Source organism: Rana temporaria, chromosome 4, assembly GCF_905171775.1.
Source record: "Rana temporaria chromosome 4, aRanTem1.1, whole genome shotgun sequence".
NCBI lineage: Eukaryota > Metazoa > Chordata > Amphibia > Anura > Ranidae > Rana > Rana temporaria.
This window is the reverse complement of record NC_053492.1, coordinates 332,661,182-332,682,421: the sequence shown is the minus strand read 5'-3', so window position 1 is coordinate 332,682,421 and position 21,240 is coordinate 332,661,182. Positions and strand designations below refer to the sequence as shown.

The 21,240-nt window shown below is 47.6% G+C and overlaps 1 protein-coding gene across 2 annotated transcripts in view; it reads right to left on the bottom strand.

Annotated features, from left to right (window-relative positions):
• Window positions 1–21,240, bottom strand: part of ARID4B (AT-rich interaction domain 4B) — an 897,525-nt gene that overhangs the window by 464,062 nt on the left and 412,223 nt on the right. For both annotated transcript variants that reach the window (XM_040350731.1, XM_040350732.1), the window contains exon 8: window positions 12,031–12,166. In XM_040350731.1, the coding sequence (XP_040206665.1) occupies window positions 12,031–12,166 (136 nt within the window). The remainder of the gene's footprint in view (window positions 1–12,030; window positions 12,167–21,240) is intronic.

Here is a 21,240-nt window from a genome sequence, read left to right as displayed (position 1 = left end):
GTACAAGGATACCTATATTATAGATTGTCCAAACAGTTTCATTAGGCCGGGTTCACACTGGTACAACACGACAATTGTACCAATTTGGATCCGACGTTGCCTTGCGATTTGAAGGCCGACATACATCTGATTTCAATGAACAGGGATCCGACTTTGATCCCCAACAAAACCAGGCACTGTGTCTGCTAGGAATCTTTAGGGGGGCTCCAGCCAAACAAAAAAAAAAGCTGCATGGGTTCCCCCTTCAAGAGCATACCAGGCCCTTCGGTCTGGTATGGATTTTAAGGGGAACCCCCACACCAAAAAACAAAAACGGTGTGGGGGTTCCCCCAAAATCCATACCAGACCCTTATCCGAGCGCACATCCTGGCAGGTCAGGAAAACGGGAGGGGACGAGCGAGTGCCCCCCCATCCTGAACCGTACCAGGCTGCATGCCCTCACCATGGGGGTGTGGGTGCCTTTGGGTCCTGCACCCCCACCCCAAAGCACCTTGTCCCCATGTTAATGAGGACAAGGGCCTCTTCCCGACAACCCTGGCTGTTGGTTGTCGGGATCTGAGGGCAGGGGGCTTATCGGAATCTGGAACCCCCCTTTAACAAGAGGGCTCCCAGATCCTGGCCCCCCACTATGTGAAAGAGTATGGGGTACACACCTGAAAAAAAGTGTCAAAAATAAAACGCAGCACACAGGGTGTTAAAAGTTATATATTAAGGCATCTCCAGGGGTCTCTTCCAACTTCTCCCCTCTCTGGCTCTTCTGCCTCCTCCACTAATAAATGAAGACAATAATCTGGACCCCTTTACATTACACAGCCCCCACATACCCTGCCCCTCCTGCACATTACACCCCTCCCTCACATTAGGCTTTAAAAGTGCAAACACTTGTGGAATAGCAGCAAACCAGCTGCCGTCATTATACTGTGGCAGGTCGGCACATACTCATGAACCGCCGTAGCTGTACGTCAGTTCCTTTAAGCGGGACAGCAGGCAAGCGTGCACAAGCTGCACTGCGGGGGTGCCGATGAGCGTGGCCGGCGGTCACGGGCGCGAGAGCCATAACAGGGACGTGTGTGTGTATAAACACAAAAATCCCTGTTCTGTGAGGAGAAGGGAAAAAAATATTTCATATAATTATTATATATAGCTTTCAATATCCCCCATGTTCTCATGCAATATAATTGTAAGTAGGAACAACGATCTGTCATCTCCTCTATTCAGTCCCATCCCCCTACAGTTATAACACACACTAGGGAACACAGTTAACCCTTTGACCCCCCTACTGTTAACCCCTTCCCTGTCAGTGACATTTACACAGTAATCAGTGCATTTTTATAGCACTGATCTATGTACAATTGTCAATGATCCCAAAAATGTGTCAAAAGTGTCCGGAAAAAAATCTATTTTGTTTGGGTACAGCATTGCACGACCACACAATTGTCAGTTAAAGCGACACAGTGACGCATCGCAAAAAATGGCCTGGTCATTGAGCAGCCAAATCTTCCAGGGCTGAAGTGGTTAAAAATCTCCATAGGTGACGCTTTAAAATTGTCTACAGGTTACCATTTTAGAGTTACAGAGGAGGTCATGTGCTAGAATTATTGCTCTCACTCCAACGTGCGCGGCGATAACTCACATGTGTGGTCTGAACATTTACATTTGTGGCCACGACTTAGGTATGTGTTCATTTCTGTGCGCAAGCACGTAGGGATGGGACGCTTTCATTGTTTATTCTTTTTTTTTTTTCCCTTTATTTTTTTTTACACAGCTCCTTTAAAAAAAAATCTGATCACTTTTATTGCTGTCAGAAGGAATGTAAACATCCCTTGCGACAGTAATAGTCAGTGACAGGTACTCTTTATGGAGGGATCTCGGGTCTATAAGACCCCAAATCGCTCCTTTGCACTTAAAAGCATTCAAAATGCCAAGTTTGGCTGTTTTGAATGCTGTATTTTTTTTTAAATTTGGCGCCTTTAAGTCTCCTGTAAACCGGAAGTGATTTCATGACATCGCTTCTGGGTTACTAGATTCAAGACCTGATGGAAGCCAATCCCGGCTTCGTTCTGGTCTCTGGTCAGCCATTGGACATGCAGGCTGGTCGCTCGGGCCTCTGGTGGGACAGGAGAGCCCCGGAAGGCAGAGGGGGAGGAAGAAGATGTTATCTGCTTGAGATAACAGCCGAGCGGCTTCTTAGCCCCATTGGTTGTTACCCCAAGAGAGGCGACTGTGGCTACAATGTCCATGGGCCGGGTGCACGTGAATTTATCACATGCACTGATGGGCTGGACATTTAGGCCCCATGCACACGAAACGCTGCTAAACTCGAGTTCAGAGGCATTTGGGCATTTTTTTCAACTGCCCCTGAACACATTTAATGTTATCCTATGTGTCCATGCACACAATCACGTTTTTTGGCGTTTTAAAGCAGTTGGGTTTATGTCCGTTTTTTCAGACGCAAAATTTTGGGTTCAGAAGCGTTCAGTTTTCGCGTTTCAGACGCAAATCGCGGTAAAACGCCGCTAATCGCGGCAAAACGCGGTACCGGCGTTTTGCCGCGATTTCGTTTATAGGCGTTTTTAAAGTTGACCTATTTTTTTACATTAGAAATCTCAAAAATGATGGCAAATGATGAAAAACCATAAAAAAACATAAAAAAATGTAATTGCTTGCATTGCATTGTGGACAATCCACAACTTGTGGCAGGTGACGTGGCCAGGTGACGTGGCCAGTGGACAATCCGTAACTTGTGGCAGGTGACATGGCCAGGTGACTTGGCAAGTGGACAATCCACAACTTGTGGTAGGTGATGTGGCAGGTGACGTGGCCAGGTCACGTGGCCAGTGGACAATCCACAACTTGTGGCAGGTAACATGGCCAGGTGATGTGGCAAGTGTACAATCCACAACTTGTGGTAGGGGACGTGGCCAGGTGATGTGGCAGATGACGTGGCCAGGTCACATGGCCATTGGACAATCCACAACTTGTGGCAGGTGACATGGCCAGGTAACGTGGCAGGTGACGTGGCCAGGTCATGTGGCAAGTGGACAATCCACAACTTGTGGCAGGTGACATGGCCAAGTGATGTGGCAGGTGATGTGGCCAGGTGACATGGCCTGGTGACGTGGCAAGTGGACAATTCACAACTTGTGGCAGGTGACGTGGCCAGTTGACGTGGCAGGTGACGTGGCCAGTGGACAATCCACAACTTGTGGCCGGTGATGTGGCCAGGTGACGTGGCCAGGTGATGTGGCAAGTGGACAATCCACAACTTGTGGCAGGTGACGTGGCCAGGTGACATGGCAGGTGACGTGGCCAGTGGACAATCCACAACTTGTGGTCGGTGATGTGGCAGGTTATGTGGCCAGGTGACGTGGCCAGGTGATGTGGCAAGTGGACAATCCACAACTTGTGGCAGGTGACGTGGCCAGGTGACATGGCAGGTGACGTGGCCAGTGGACAATCCACAACTTGTGGCAGGTGACGTGGCCAGGTGATTTGGCAAGTGGATAATCCACTTGTGGCAGGTGACGTGACAAGTGGACAATCCACAACTTGTGGCAGGTGTCGTGGTCAGGTGACGTGGCAAGTGGACAATCCACAACTTGTGGCAGGTGACGTGGCCAGTTGACGTGGCAGGTGACGTGGCCAGTGGACAATCCACAACTTGTGGCAGATGACGTGGCCAGGTGACGTGGCAGGTGATGTGGCCAGGTGACATGGCAAGTGGACAATCCACAACTTGTGGCAGGTAACGTGGCCAGGTGACATGGCAGGTGACGTGGCCAGTGGACAATCCACAACTTGTGGCAGGTGACGTGGCCAGGTGATTTGGCAAGTGGATAATCCACTTGTGGCAGGTGACATGACAAGTGGACAATCCACAACTTGTGGCAGGTGTCGTGGTCAGGTGACGTGGCAAGTGGACAATCCACAACTTGTGGCAGGTGACGTGGCCAGGTGGCATGGCCAGTGGACAATCCACAACTTGTGGCAGGTGGCGTGGCCAGGTGACATGGCAGATGATGTGGCAAGTGGACAATACACAACTTGAGGCAGGTGACGTGGCAAGTGGACAATCCACAACTTGTGGTAGGTGACGTGGCCAGGTGATGTGGCAGGTGACGTGGCCAGGTCACGTGGCCAGTGGACAATCCACAACTTGTGGCAGCTGACGTGGCCAGTTGACGTGGCAGGTGACGTGGCCAGTGGACAATCCACAACTTGTGGCAGGTGACGTGGCCAGGTGACGTGGCAGGTGATGTGGCCGGTGATGTGGCCAGGTGACGTGGCAGGTGACGTGGCCAGGTGACATGGCAAGTGGACAATCCACAACTTGTGGCAGGTAACGTGGCCAGGTGACATGGCAGGTGACGTGGCCAGTGGACAATCCACAACTTGTGGCAGGTGACGTGGCCAGATGATTTGGCAAGTGGATAATCCACTTGTGGCAGGTGACATGACAAGTGGACAATCCACAACTTGTGGCAGGTGTCGTGGTCAGGTGACGTGGCAAGTGGACAATCCACAACTTGTGGCAGGTGATGTGGCAGGTTACGTGGCAGGTGATATGGCTAGGTGACGTGGCAAGTGGACAATCCACAACTTGTGGCAGGTGACGTGGCCAGGTGACATGGCAGGTGACGTGGCCAGTGGACAATCCACAACTTGTGGCAGGTGGCGTGGCCAGGTGACGTGGCAGATGACGTGACAATTGGACAATTCACAACTTGAGGCAGGTGACGTGGCAAGTGACACGCTAAATACACATACACTGCTGCTCTCTCAGCTGCTCTGGTCTCACAAAATGGCTGAAATGGTTAAATAATACTGTTTTTTGAGCTTAGGAAGGGTCTTATGATGTTTCTTAACCAAATGCTTATAAACGCAAACGCGGTAAAACGCGGCAAAAACTGGCGTTTTAAATGCCGGTTTTTGCGTTTGAAAACTTGTGTTTAGATGAGTTTGCATTTGCTTCTCGTGTGCATGGGGCCTTAGCGGCTACGGGGTGTAGGCTTATGCAGATTTTTTTTATATTTTATTTGCGTTTTTGGAGTCTGTGCATATAACCAGTTGCAGACCGCACACCGTATGTATAGATACTGCGTCAGGTTGGCTGCTCTGTGAAAGATTACATACCAAGTATATGAACTGCGCTCCAAGGTAGGGGGCGCGTGTCCGCTGACCTGGCGGTGCTGTGATTCAATGCAGCAACGATCAGTCTTCAGGTCCAGGCCAATTATTTTTTTGTCTGGACCTGATGATTGTTTCTGACCATCTATTACAGGGGTGTCCAAACTTTTTTCAAAGAGGGTCAGATTTGATGAAGTGAACATGCGTGAGGGCCGACCATTTTGCTCAAAATTCTTTGAACCATTAAAACTCGGTCTAAGTGTGTTCGTCTGAGCACTAATACACTGACCAACAAGAATTATCTTGCCTTTGTGGCTGTGTGTGGTGAAGAGATGAGCTTGGGCGTGTTATTTGGATATACCGTATTGATCGGTGTATAACATGCAGCTTCACTTTAAGGCCTCGTACACACGACCGGATCTCCGCTGGAAACGGTCCGCTGGACCGTTCAATCCGATGGTGTGTACACTCCATCGGATTAAAATCCGCAGAGGATTTATCCGCGGATACGGTCCGGCGGACCGTATCCGCGGATCAATCCTATCGTGTGTACCAGGCCTTAGAGAGCAGCGGCACCCTGAACTACCCAGTACCCAGTACTAGTATCCCTCTACCTTTTGGTGAACTGGCAAGCACCAGCAGCCTAGTACATCCTGGTCTGGGACACACCAGCACTGCAGTAACACTTGGTGATGTGGCGAGTCCCATAAGTTCAGTCCAGCCACCAATAATTCAAACACAGTCCTGTAGAACCCTTAAGCCTCGTACACACAATCAGTCCATCCGATGAAAACGGTCTGAAGGACAGTTGTCCTAGGTTAACCGATGAAGCTGACTGATGGTCCGTCGTGAGTACACACCATCAGTTAAAAAACTGATCGTGTCAGAACGCAGTGACGTAAAATACAACGACGTGCTGAAAAAAACGAAGTTCAATGCTTCCAAGCATGCGTCCACTTGATTCTGAGCATGCATGGATTTTTAACCGATGGTTTTGCATACTAACGATCGGTTTTGACCTTTTTTTTAACCGAAGGTTAAATAACCTATGGCACCCACACACGATCGGTTTGGACTGATGAAAACGGTCCATCAGACCGTTTTCATCGGTTTAACCTATCGTGTGTACGAGCCTTTAGTGTCCTTTCTGGTGTGCTTGTAAATCCTGTCTAGCAGCACACAGATTCTGCAGTGCCTGTAATCCACCCCCCCTTGTTTTTTTTGTACGGATCGATTATGGACCAAAGCAATTTATATGGCAAGCAATTTATCGCCACCAATCCTAATTCAAAGGTTGCTAGACAATTTGAATTGAAACGTATCTCGATTTCTGAATATACGTTTTTGGGCCTAACCCTTGACTTGGGCATTACTAAATGAGTCATGAGTCATGGTCATATTGGTCCACAGACCCAATGTATTATATGCTCATGTTCTCTACTGTCATAGTCAGGCATAGACACAAGAATATAAGTTGCACACTTCAACAACAATGAACTCGGTTGTCTTTGGGGTTGAATATGAATATGATAGGCTCCCCAAAATTGAGGCCCTCGTAAATCATTTTAACCAAAACTTTGCAGACTTGTATATGCCCTAACAAGTTGTCTGCGTAGAGGAGTCCCTCATGATTTTTTCTGGTTGCCTTGCTTTCAGTTTTGCCAAGCAAGCGTGCCAGATATGGGGTCAAAATGTATAAGGTCTGCGAGAAGGCAACAGGCTATGCATGGACTTTCCTGATTTATGAGGGAAAAGATAGTCACTTTGAGCTCCCAGACTACATAGGGAGAAGTGGCAAGATTGATTGGGACTTGTTGTCCTTTGTTCCGTAAAGGGTACCTTTTGTGCGTGGAAAACTTTTATACAAGCATGCCACTTTTTAGACACTGTTACATGTGGCACCAAGTAACCCACTCACCAAGTGGTTCCCCCAACGGCTTGTAAATACCCGACTTAGACAGGGGAGAGAGACTGCTTGAGAAATAATGATTTGCTTGCAGTGAAGTAGAAGGACAAAAGGGATGTTTATGTCCCGTCTTACATTCATGCAGATACAACAGTCCAAATTGCAACAGCGACTGTTGTTGAGAAGCCCCTCTGTGTCCACCGACTACAACCTTAACATGGGAGGGGTGTACTTCGATGAATGATGGCGCCATACTTCATTTCCCATAAAGCCAGACGCTGGTACAAAAAAGTGTCTGTAAATTCATTCCAATTGTGTTCAATGCTTTTGTACTATACAAAGCGTCAGCGAAGTGGATCCTTCGTAAAATTCCAGTGCTGTGACCGAATTTCCCAATCCAGATGCACTGAGCCGGCTGCATGAGAGCCATTTTCCAGATGCCATTCCTGGTAGACCGACCCAAATAGCACCCTAAAAAAGATCATGCCTCTATAGTAGATGAGGATTTAGGCGTGACTAACAATTTTTGTCCCTCCTGTCCTGGCCAACCTGGTCTCTGCCTCAAAGACTGTTTCCATCGCTACCACACACTAATTGAGTATTAGTATAGGGTACAGAAGGGCACACATTCGCACAGGGTCTCAAAAGATAGTTAGATATCCAGGAAACTGGCTATTGCATTTTGAGAGACCACAGCCTAGAACATTTACATTTTTTTTACTGTTGCAAAAAAAGTTAAAACAAAATTAACCAAATAAAAAAAGCTTGGCTTTTACTGTGTTTTATTGTTAACCGTTATTTGTTATGCAGGATTGATATTCAGCTGTAGCACTGATCTGTTTATTTTGAAAGCAAGGGTGTGCTTTCAAAATACACGTGTCACCGATTTCAGCACTGTAGGAGAAGATTTCTCCACTGCTGTTGAAAAAAAAAACTTGTATGCAAAAGCACGGGGGCTGGGGTGCTCAGTGGGTGGATCTTGCCCCTATGCTTTGGCATATATTTATTTTCACTTTTCTTGGCAGAGATTTCTTCATCCACATCGATTAATGTGAATGGAGAAATCTGTTGGGTCTAATAGGCCCTAAATTTTATGCACTGAGGTTTTTTTTTTTTTTATCATTTTTATTGTTATCACAGGGAATGTAAATATCCCCTATGATCGCAATAGGTAATGACAGGTTCTCATTTGAAAAAAAAAAATTGGGGCCTTTTAGACTCTAGATCTCTCCCCTGACCTTAAAGCATCTGACCACACCAAGATCAGTGTGATAAGATGCTTTCCTAATGGCGTGGTTTATATCCAGCAAAACCGAAGTGATGAAATGCTCGTAGCTTCCAGTTTCTTAGGCCACAGAGATGATTGGAGACATTCTTCTTCTGAACCGCGGTTCCCCGGTGAGTCAGAAGAGCACAAAAAAACTATGGAAGGTGGTGGGTGGGGGGATAACCCCTCCCACTGCTTGCAAAAGCAGCCTAGCAGCCAATTAGCCGCTAAGATTCCTTTTACATGAAAGCTGACGGCTGGCTGAAAAAACTATACCAAGATTATGCCTAAACCTGCAGCCATCATACCGGTATTACTACTCAAACTCCAGCAGCATAACAGTACTTTTTTTTTTCATTGCAGCTTGTGGGCTGAACAAAAAAAAAAAAGAGAACCTAACAGATTGCTCCATTCACTTTAATCGATGTGAAATCTAAAAAGTGTGTGGTATGCCCACTATTAGAAAACAGCCCTCTATCCACCCACTTCTAATCATTGGCATACATCCTGACAGATTCCTCCATTCACATAAATGTGGGTAAAGAAATCTTTGCCAAGAAAAATAAATAAAAAATATATGCCGAAGCATTGGGGTGATACGCCCTCTATCCACCCCAGCCCCTATACTTTGACATTTATGGTTATTTTTTTTTTTTAACTGCGGTGGTGAAACTACCTCCTACAGCGCTGGAGTCACCGATTTAAGTATTGTGAGAGCAAACCATGTTTCTAGTGCTAGCAGAGATCAGGCCTGACTCTGCTAACGCTGCGGTTTTGTGTACTGTGTATAGGAAGTGACTGTGATCTACTGATACTGCACTTATTTGGGGAGGGCGAAGGGGCTAGACGCAGGTGCTGGCAGGTGTCGGGGGTGATCCGGCTAACGCTGCATTTTTGGGAAAACTATATTATTAGATATGCTAGTATAGTTCTGATCAGATCAAAGATATTGATCCGTTTAGACACTACATGTAAGGTACCAGTGATAGGTACTGTCCGAAGTGGAACTTGTGTGCTGAGGATTCAGGTGAAAACGTAGTCAGGCAGATTAAGTTGGCAACAGGTCAGGCAAAATGGTACACGATCGAAATCCAGAGAGTGGTCAGGCAGGCAAAGGTCATACACGAGCTGGCTGTGAAGTACAAAATCAGCAGGCTAGAGAGTAGTCAGGGATTCAGGCAGAAGTTCAGCACGAGCGCTGAGTGATAGCATCACTTCTTATTTATGGGCTGCATTGATTGAAAATTGTCCACAGCTGACAGCAGGTGAGGCTAGTGAGTCCAAGGTAAGGCTTAATACTGCAAGGACATTCCAAAAATCCAGATCTCCTCTGTAGCACAACAGGTAAGGCTGCAGCTGTGGGACCAGCAATATCCTGGTTTATACACACCCAGGTACATGACACTACACTAGTAATGGAGGTGTATAGTGTGCGTATGTTTGTGTGTTAGTGTTACTGGCAATCGAAGAGTTAAAATCTGACGCTGTCTGGTATTGACACAAAAGGATGCTGACGCCGTGACATTAATACAGTGATCAGAAAAAAAAAAAAGATCTGTACACTGTACTAATGTCACTATGAAAGTGAGTGTAAGGGTTAACTGGGGGGGCGATAAGGGGGTTAAATCGATATTAGAGAATATGCGTCGGGACCCTGACGCTATATAAGACTGGCGCTGACGCCAACTAGCATCACCTGTGACACCATTACAGTGATCATAAAAAGAAATATACACTGTAATGATGACACTGTGACAGGGAGTGAAAGGGTTAACTGGGGGTTAGAATTTTACTAGGGAATATATGGCGGATACCCTAAAGCCACTAAACGTGCAGGGGGAGGGGCATTGTCAATCAAAGGGTAAATGTGCCTGGATAAATCATTGGCCTGGACCTGATGACTGATCGGTTCTAAATTGAATCTGATTGCCGTGGGGACGGCGGGCATTTGCACGCCCCCTAGCCAAGGGAGCAAATCACATACTTGTATGTGCTGCAGTAAATGTACGCCGGACGGTCCGGAAATGGTGAAAGTGATTGTAGACTTCCTAAAATAAAAAAAAGGTTTATATTTACCTGACCCGTGCACTGGTATTGCACAGAGTGGCCCCAAACCTCCTCTTCTGGTGTCCTCCCACGGCGGTCTCTTCTTCTCTTCTGTGTCTGATCTATAGCAAAGCACTTTGGGCCAGATTCACAGTGGAGATACGACGGCGTATCTGCTGATACGCCGTCGTATCTCTGTTTCTATCTATGCGACTGATTCATAGAATTAGTTACGCATAGATAGCCATAAGATCCGACAGGTGTAATTGTTTTACACTGTCGGATCTTAAGATGCAATACCGCGGCCGCCACTGGGGGGAGTTCGCGTCGTAAACCAGCGTCGGGTATGCAAATTAGGAGTTACGGCGATTCCCGATGGTTTTTCACGTTCGCTACGTCGCCACTAGTCTAGTATCCCGTCGCAAAGTTAGTTGTTTTTTTTTGGTGCCTTAACTTTACACAGCAATCGTATTGCTGTATAAAGTATGGCCGTCGTTCCCGCGTCGAAATTTAAAAAATAACGTCATTTGCGTAAGCCGTCCGGGAATACGGAATTACGCTACGCCGTTCGAAAAAATTACGTCACGGCGCGCAATGCACGGCGGGAGTTCGGAAACGGAGCATGCGCAGTAGGTCCGGCGCGGGAGCGCGCCTAATTTAAATGGCACACGCCCATTTAAATTGGCCCGCCTTGTGCCAGAGGCCGCGGGCGTAGGTTTTCATCGCAAGTGCTTGGTGAATCAGACACTTGCGATGAAAAATTGCGGCGGTGTAACGTATCTACGATACCTTACGCCGCCGCTGCCCTACGTGAATCTGGCCCTTTGTTACCACAAAGCTCAGAGTCCTCTCCTCTTCTAGCCTGACTGTCCTTGCTGGTCGGAGGAGACTCCTCTTCTCCTCAACAACAAATAGAGCAGTGGACATTGGCGGGTGAAAGCACTGTAACATGTTATTTATCCTTATTGTCAGCCCACTGTGTTGTAGAAAGGACCCAGAGCTCTGCATCATGATGCATGTAAGAAACACAAAAAAAATGTCTAAGGATATCCAGGGCCATAAGGGAAAAAGGGTAGGGAATATTTAAATATCTGTTTTCTGTAGCCTTTTCTGTTACTCAAAGCGATAGTAAACCTTTGTTTTTTTTTGTTTTTTTTTAAATTACAAACGTATCATACTTACCTCCACCGTGCAGTTCATTTTGCACAGTGTGGCCCAGAACCTCGTCTTGTGGGGTCCTCCGGTGGCACTAGTGGCGCACCCTCACATCGGTAAAGCCCCTAGGAGTCCAGAATTTGTGTGCATAGACACAGAATGCCAGACTATACCCTGCCCTGCCCCCGGGCTTTGATGGACAGCAGCTGGGGCCAATGGCTGCACTGCTATGAATCTATCCAATCAAGAGCCGAGAACCCCAGGCAGAAAGGTAGAGCGTGTCTCCGCCGAGGGAGCAAATAGGCTCAGGTGAGTAAAACAGGGGGGCTGGTCAGTGTCAGAAGTTTTTTCACCTTAATGCATATGATGCATTAAGGTGAAAAAACACCAGGGTTTACAACCCCTTTAAGCTTCTCATCCTATTACAGACATTTTACATCATCTTTAATTCACTGACTTTTCTATATTTGTTTGGTTTGTCTTTTTAAAAGATAAATACTATAACCAAAGAATTAAAAAAAAAACGTACCAGTGCAGGAACCCATGGGTTTTTTTCTTCTTCGGTGCTCAAGGAAACACAGACAACCTTTCCCTGAAACTTGTCTCCAGTTTTGTCTTTGTCATCATCTTCATCACTGGATGAGGTGGAGGATTCATCTTCTGGACTGCAATGTTAAAATATAGTTGGTTAAAAAAAAAAATATATGCGCTACAGCATGCAATATGGCTTTAACAGAAGATCAAACAAATGTGTAATGTATACATTAATTATCGATAGGGCCATCCTATAAAAGAAAACATCTCCAAAACATAATATGAGTAAAATGTTAGACTCACAATCTGTTTCTATTTAACAACTTGCCTACTGGGCACTTAACCCATTTCCTCCCCAGGCTAAGTTTCAGCTTTCAGCGCTGTCACTCTTTGAATGGCATATGCACAGTCATGTAACATGGTACCCATATGTCATTATCTTTTTTTCACACAAATAGAGCTTTCTTTTGGTGGTATTTACTCATTACTGGAATTTGCTAAACAAAAAAAAAAAACTGTAGGTTGTTAGAAAATTTTGCAAACAGGTAATTGTTTTCGTTCACTGATATGAGCTGATGAGACTGCACTGCACTGTTAGGTTGCACTGATGGGGTGCGCATTGCGGCGATCGTTGTTGCAGGGTGTCAGTCTGACACCCCGCAACACCGATCAAGGTAAAGAGTCTCTCACGGAGACTCTTTACCAAGTGATCAGCCGTGTCCAATCACGGCTGATCACGATGTAAACAGGAAAAGCCGGTAATCGGCTTTTCCTCACTTGCGTCGGTCAGACATGAGTAGAGGAGAGCCGATCGGCTGCTCCTGTGACAGGGGGGGTTTGTGCTGATCGATTATCAGCACAGCCCCCCGAGGATGCCCACTGGAACACCAGGGATGCCCACTGGACCACCAGAAATGCAAAAAAAAAAAAAAGAAGGTATGGCACCCTAGACCACCAGGGATGAGGACACAAAAAACGGGGTTACTTACCGGTAACATCCCTTTTCCAGGAGTCTTTCAGGACAGGTACTGTAGAGAGACACAGGCTCCTCCCCTCACAGGAAACACCGCCTTCCAATTAAGAATTTAAGCCTCATCCTCCCTCAGCTCCTCAGTTTTTTCCAGAGTACCTCCGGCCAGCTGGGGAGACACAAGAACACGTCATAAAAGTATAAAATTACATCTTACCTGACGGCCTCGTCTGATGAGTTTCCATAATATCCCCTACAACAAAGAAGGTGGGTACCAGTGCTGTCCTGAAAGACTCCTGGAAAAGGGATGTTACCGGTAAGTAACCCCGTTTTTCCCTGTTCGTCTTTCAGGACAGGTACTGTAGAGAGGATAAGCGAGCACCTTACCCTAGGGTGGGACAACTGCTTGCAGTACTTTGCGTCCAAAAGCTTGGTCTTTGGTTGAAAGTAGGTCCAGTCTGTAATGTTTTACAAACGTTGAAAAACAAGACCATGTTGCAGCCTTGCAGATCTGCTCCGGGGAAGCACCAGCACACTCTGCTTGGGAAGTTGCTACTGCCCTGGTGGAATGAGCCCTGATACCCTGTGGAGGCTCTACTCCCCTAGAAGAATAAGCTAGAACGATGGCTGCCCTTAACCACCTGGCTATCGTGCGTCTAGAAGCCCTAGACCCTTTCCTGGACCCAGAAAACAAAACAAATAGTGAATCAGCTTTCCTGAACTGACTCGTGGAATCCAAGTATTGTAGGACACACCTCCTAACGTCTAGGTTGTGAAACTTGTGTTCCTGTTCCCTCACAGGATTTGAACAAAAAGAAGGCAATGTTATTTCTTGACTCCTGTGAAAATTAGAAGCTACCTTTGGTAGAAAAGCCGGATCTGTCTTAAAAATTATGCGATCCGGAAAAACTTGAAAAAAGGGGGGCCTAATAGATAGGGCCTCGAGTTCGCTCACTCTCCTAGCAGTAGTGATCGCTACTAAAAATACTGTTTTGAGAGTGATCACTTTTAAACTACAATTGTCTAAAGGCTCAAATGGTTCTACTGTAAAGGCCTGAAGAACCAAATGAGAGATCCCAAACTGGGAAGTTGGAGGTTTTTACAGGTCTCCGTCTACTCAAAGCCTTAAAAAAATCTAGAGACCCAAGGGTCAAATGCTAGTTGTTTTTCAAAAAATACACTTAATGCTGACACTTGACCCTTCAGCGTGCTAATTGCCAGCCCTTTATCAGCCCCAGCTTGTAGAAATTCTAAAACAGCCACAGAGCTGTTGACACTGAAGGAGCTTTCTGCGCACCAGATGTTAAACCGTTTCCACACTTTTTGGTAAATGGCTTGTGTCTCCTTCTTTCTACAGCTTAAGAGTGTTTCAACCAGGCGTTCTGAAAACCCTTTGCCCCTCAGCAGCTCTTCCTCAGAAGCCAAGCTGCCAGATTCCACCTCTCTACCTGCGGGCAGCAGATTGGACCCTGTAAAAGGAGATCCTCCCGGATTGGTAGAATCCAAGGAGGTTCTATCGATAAACCTTTCAGGATAGAGAACCATGGTCTCCTGGGCCAATGAGGTGCGATGAGAATCAGTGTTGTGTTCTCCCCCTGCAGTTTCCTCAGGACTGCTGGTATTAGAACCGGAGGGGGGAAAGCATAACACCTGGAGAACTGCCAGGTTTGGGCCAGAGCGTCCACTGCCAGAGCTCCATCCCACCTGTTTAGGGAAAAAAAGAGCCGAGTCTTGGCGTTTTCTCTTGAGGCGAATAAATCCACCTTCGGGAGACCCCAACTTTGAATGATCGCTCTGAAGACTTCTTGATTCAGAACCCAATCGCCCTCCCTCAGTTTCTTCCTGCTGAGGAAGTCTGCGACCTGATTTAACTCTCCCTTCAGATGTATGGCTGAGAGGGACAAGACATTGGCCTCTACCCATATGAGAATAGACTTTGTCAGATCCCATAAGGACTTGCTCCTGGTGCCCCCCTGCTTGTTGACATAAGCTACTGCGGAGGAGTTGTCTGTCCTGACTCGAACATGCTGTCCCTGCAGCTCCTTCTGAAAGGCTTTGAGGGCTAACTCTATCCCTTTTAGTTCTCTCCAATTCGAAGATTTTTGCGAGTCCTCTTTTGCCCAGCGACCCTGTGTCAGAAGGGAGTCCAGGTGTGCTCCCCAACCGGAGCCACTGGCATCTGTTGTCACTGTTCTGGAGATCGAGGAGATCCAATCCAGGCCCTGTAAAAGGTTCGCCCCCTTCCTCCACCACCAAAGGGACCTCTTGATGTGAACCGGTATGGATATCAGGGAATCCAAGGAGTCCGGTTTGTGATCCCAAATGGTCAGTATGAACAGTTGCAGGGGTCGGTAATGCAGACCTGCCCACTGCACTGCAGGAAGAGAAGATGTTAATAACCCCAGAGCTGACATGACCTTCCTTATCGGAAGCTGGCCGCTTCTCTGGAGAAGTGATATTACATTGTCCACCTTCTGAACTTTTTCTGTTGGGAGAAAAGTCATCTGTCTGGTTGAGTCCAGTACATATCCCAGAAAAGTGACTCTTTGGGAGGGAGTCAGGCTGTATTTTTCCAGATTGAGTAGCCAACCTAAGTTTTCCAGAATCTCCTTTGCTACCTGGAGGTCCTGGGACAACCGTGTCGGGGAGTCTGCAAAAAATAGCAGATCGTCCAGGTATGCCACCACCAGGATGCCCCTGAGACGTAGAAAGGCTAGTACCTCCACCATCACTTAGGTGAATATGCGGGGGGAAGAGGAGAGCCCGAAGGGGAGTGCTTTGAACTGTAGGTGAAACGTCCCTTCTCTGGACCTCACGGCCAGTCTGAGAAATCTCTGATGGCATTCTGCTATTGGGATGTGTAGGTAGGCATCCTTTAGATCTATGGATGCCATGAAGCAGTTCGGAAGGAGGAGCGTCCTCACGGAATAGATAGAATCCATCCGAAACCTTTTGTATGTGACCGAGGTGTTTAGAGGTTTCAAATTCAAATATAAGCCTGAATTTCCCGGAAGGCTTGCGGACCACGAAGATGTGGGAGTAGAAGCCCTTGCCCGTTTCCTCCGATGGAACCCGAACCACCACATCCTGATCCTCCAACTCCTGAAGAGAGGAGAGCAGGGCCACAGATTTTTCTTTGCACTGTGGTAAATTGGTGACTAAAAGTCTGGATGGGGGGGACTTGAGAACTCTAGTCTGTACCCTCTCCTTATGATCCCCAGCACGAATTGGTTGCTGGTGATCAGCTCCCATTGTGGGAGAAAGGCCCCCAACCTTCCTCCCACCTTGACTCCGTCATTGAGGTTTTTGGGGCTGTTCAGGAGCACGAAAAAGCGCCCCGGCACGGCCCTTACCCTTTTGTCCCCAAAACTTTTTCTTTCCCTCAGGTTTTGAGACTTCCACCTTCTTTTGGGTCCATAATTTTTTCTTTGCTTGTCCCCCAAATTTTTTCTTTAAGGGGAAAGCCTTTTTCTTATCGGCTGTACGATCTAAGACAGCCTCTAAGCCTGGCCCAAATAATAAATCTCCTGTAAGGGGGATCCCGCACAACTTCACCTTTGAGGCGCTATCCCCCTGCCATGTCTTGAGCCAGAGAGCTCTTCTTGCAGAATTAGATAGAGCTGCAGACCTGGCAGACATGCGGATTGACTCTGCTGAGGCGTCCGCTACATACCGCACGCCATTCAGTAAAGTTGGAAAAGAGGATAGTATAGTCTCTTTAGGCGTTCCGGCTTCAATATGTGCCCTGATCTGTGAGAGCCAATGCTCTAGATTACGGGCCACCACTGTTGCTGCCATAGCTGGCTTAAGGTTCCCTTGGGAAGCATCCCAGGACTTCTTTAACAGTGAGTCCATCCGCCTGTCCATTGGGTCTGAAAGGACCCCCATGTCCTCAAACGCCAAGTCCGTATGTCGGGATACCTGCGAGAAGGCAGCATCCAGTTTGGGGGATTTGTTCCATACTAAAGCCTCCTCTTCAGAAAAAGGAAATCTTCTCTTCAACGAGTTTGAGAAGAAAGGTTTCCTTTCTGGATCCTGCCACTCTTTTTTGATGGCATTGACCAGGACTTCATGGACTGGGAAAACCTTTCTCTTTTGTTCTCCCAAGCCACTGTACATCTGGTCATGGAGTGACAGTGTCTTTTTCTCCTCAGCTATCCCTAAAGTAGTGTGGATAGTTTCCAACAATTCTTCCACCTCTTCAAGGGAAAGCTTGTAGCGAGAGACCTTTGAGGGCCCTGCCTCTGTCCCCTCACCATCTGACTCCTCTTGGGAGCTAGAAGCGGCACTATCTTGCTCCTCCGCAGGTTTCTCTCTACTCACAGAGGGAAGAACCTCCGGATTAGGTGGAATTAACTGTTGCGCTACAGAAGGGCTGCTTTGGGGCAACTGAAAATTAGCAAAGATATCTTTAAAGGATTGAAAGGTGCCAGAAAGCTCTTTCATAGAAGCTGCTAATTCAGATGCCTGCTCTGCCTCCCTTTCCTTAACCAGCCCCTCAATACATCTCCTGCAAAGTGCTTTGTTCCAATTCTCACTAAGGGAAGATCTGCAGGAAGGGCATTTCTTCTTGCTGTGGGCTGATTTTTCTGTGGATTTCTGAAAAACACAGAAGAAAAGTGGAGGCTAAATGAGAGAGAGCCCAGCGCTTAACACAGGTAACCACCAGGAGTGTTCCAGGACCAACCACCACCAGGGTTCTAGACACACTACAGAAACAAACTCCCCGACCACCAGGAGAAGAAAAAAATGACAAAATCACCAGTGAAGCTGTGTAACATGATAAGGGAACACCACCCCAGGGTTCTCCTTACCTTAGAGTGGCTGGTGCTGTCGTCGTCCGGAGGTGCACGAGAAGCCTCTGCTTCTGACATCTCGCTGAGGAATGTGGTCGCGACTGCCTCCAAAAACGCCGACACTACGGCTGAGAAGAGAGAGGCCGCACCAGCCCAGCGTCAGGCCTTTTCACACTGCAGCGTCTGGGACCAGTGACGCGTATCCGGCGGAAGTGCCCGCCCCCCCGGAACTGACGTCACTCGTCATCCGGTCCGGCCCAGCTTCCTGGCCGACTGTGATTTCTCACAGGGAGTGTGCACACCGCCTGCAGCGCCACCCCTGTGCGAATAGTAAAACAGACCTCAGCGGTTGAAAACCACCCCAGGAATGTCCGCGGGACGCTACACGGCGATGTCCTGGGTAAGTAGCTTCCCCAGCCAGCCAGGACGCCATGTTTCAGAAAAATAGCCCTGAGCCTAGGGAGAACAGGTCCCCCCTCTCAGGAAATTTGGCCTCAGCTTCCCCAGCTGTCTGGCCCTTGGCCCCAAGCGGTGTCTCCCCTCCGGAGGAAACACCATAAACTGAGGAGCTGAGGGAGGATGAGGCTTAAATTCTTAATTGGAAGGCGGTGTTTCCTGTGAGGGGAGGAGCCTGTGTCTCTCTACAGTACCTGTCCCGAAAGACGAACAGGGAAAAATGGATGCCAATCAGTGCCCACAATGGGCATCACTGATTGGCAGGCATTGTTTGGCACTGATTGGCATCCATTAGTACAACACATACGATAGTGCCCATCTATGCCCATCCGTGCCACCTATCAGTGCCCATCCATGCCGCCTATCAGTGCCCATCCGTGCCGCCTATCAGTGCCCATCCGTGCCGCCTATCAGTGCCCATCCGTGCCGCCTATCAGTGCCCATCCGTGCCGCCTATCAGTGCTCATCTGTGCCACCTATCCATGCCCATCCGTGCCGCCTATCCAAGCCCATCCATGCCGCCTATCCGTGCCGCCTATCAGTGCCCATCCGTGCCGCATATTAGTGCCCAATGCCACCACATCAGTGCCACCTCATCGGTGCCCATCAGTGCCGCCTTATCAGTGCCCGTCAGTGCAGTACCATCAGTGCCCGTCAGTGAAGGAGAAAACATACTTATTTACAATGGCCCAGATTCAAAGAGATCTGCGCTATATTTGCGGAGGCGCAGGGCAACGATTTTGCCCTGCGCCCACGCAAATATTTTGCGCTGCCCTCGATTCACGGAGCAGTAGCTCCGTAAATTGTGTGGGCGCGCCGGCAAAATTGTCCGGCGTAAGCGCGCGCAATGTAAATGATCCCGCCGGGGGCGGGAATCATTTAAATTAGGCGCGCTCCCGCGCCGAGCGTAGAGCGCATGCTCCGTCGGGAAACTTTCCCGACGTGCATTGCGGCAAATGACGTCGCAAGGACGTCATTTGCTTCAAAGTGAACGTGAATGGCGTCCAGCGCCATTCACGAATCACTTACGCAAACGACGTGAAATTCAAATTTCACGTCGCGGGAACGGCGGCTATACTTTAGCATTGGCTGCCCCTACTATTAGAAGGGGCAGCCTTACGCTAAAGATGCCGTACGGAAACTCCGTACCTTGCGTACGCAGGGCACGCGCAACATTGTGAATCGGCGTAAGTATGCAATTTGCATACTATACGCTGACCACAACAGGAGCGCCCCCTAGCGGTCAACGCAAGAATGCAGCCTAAAACCTGCATGGCATAAGAGCCCTAGCCACGCAGATTTTAGGCTGCAGTCGGCGTAACGAGTTCTCTGAATCAGGAGAATTTGTTACGCCGGCGCAAGTCAGCAATTGCGCTGCGTAACCTATGGTTACGCAGGCGCAATTGCTTACTGAATCTGGGCCAATGTTTTATAACAGAAACATTTAAAAAAAAAAAAAAATTTGCAGAAAATAAATATCCCAGAGGTGATCAAATACCACCAAAAGAAAGCTATTTGTGGGTACAAAATGATAAAAATTTAGTTTGGGTACAGTGTAGCATGACCGCGCAATTGTCATTCAAAGTGCAACAGTGCTGAAAGCTAAAAATTGGTCTGGGCGGGAAGGTGTATGGAAGTGGTTAAACATGGGTTTAAGAAAATATACTGCATTTTGATGCATATCACAATGGGGCTGGAAGTACACTTGTTATGTCCTGTGCTGACCCTGTACTAAGGAAATTAGATAACCTAAAAAATTCTGACTTTTAAAAACTAGTATAACCTCATTTAGTCTGATCTAGTTATCTTAGCATAGTAAAAATCAGACCATAGCTGATCATAGACTTTAGATCTTACGGTTTGAGGTGCAGGAGAGATGCAAACCAGACAGGTTAAAAAACAGGGGCATGCTGGGTCAGTGACATTACAAGGGGGCGAGGCTGTGCGGGGACGTCACCGGGTGGCACCACCCCTTAGTTAATTTAGCGGCAGAGCTTTCAGAGGAAGCCTTCATTCGGAGTGGAGGTTTTTTTTCTTTATCGTACACCACGGGACACAGAGCCTAGTCATTACATAGTTGGTTGTATGGTCACCAGAGGTGATTGGACACTGGCACAACCAATGAGAACAAGTTCCCCTCCTTATAACTCCTCCCATACAGGAAGTACCCTCGTTTTTTCGCCAGTGTCTAAGAAGATTGGACGCGATGAGAATAGTGCAAAAAGAAAGCTTTTCCATAGAGGCCCCTGGGGCAAAAAAGTTATACTTCGGGTCCATCTAAGACACTTAAATTATTACGCCACAATTGGATGTTATCCGGGTCTCGCGCACGAGGTGTCGCCTGTGATGTCTCTCTTTGGAGGACTGGGCTCTAGGGTCCAGCACTCTCACTTTTTTTACAAACGCTAAAAGTCCTAGCAGAGTCTTTTACAAGGCCCAGGGAAGAGGCATCCTTTAAGTATAAACTCATATCCCTGAAGGTTGGCACAAAAAACCCACCGTGATGGGTGAAAATTGGTTTCTGGCTGATTTTCAGCAAACCTGTGGCGTGGATCAGGTAAGCAGGAAAAAAAGTATTAAGCATTACATTAAAAGGGAACATTTTATACTTACCTAACGGTAATTTTCCTTTCCTGATGCAAGCATGACAGCATATACGTATGGGAAGGCTCCGCCTCCATGCCCAATCAGGACCGGTTATACTATAAAAGTAGGTCTCCTCCCTTACCACAGTATTCTCATACTTTAGTATCACTGCGGAAGGCCTTTCTTAAATGCTCAAGGCCCTTATATTTTTTTCACTTTTCATTTTTTTTTTTGGGGGGGGGGGGGACCTATATGCTGTCATGCTTGCATCAGGAAAGGAAAATTACCGTTAGGGAAGTATAAAAGTTTCCCTTTTCCTGACACAGCATGACCGCATATACGTATGGGATGTACCAGATCACCAGACAACAAGGGTGGGTACTGCTAAAGGTGTACA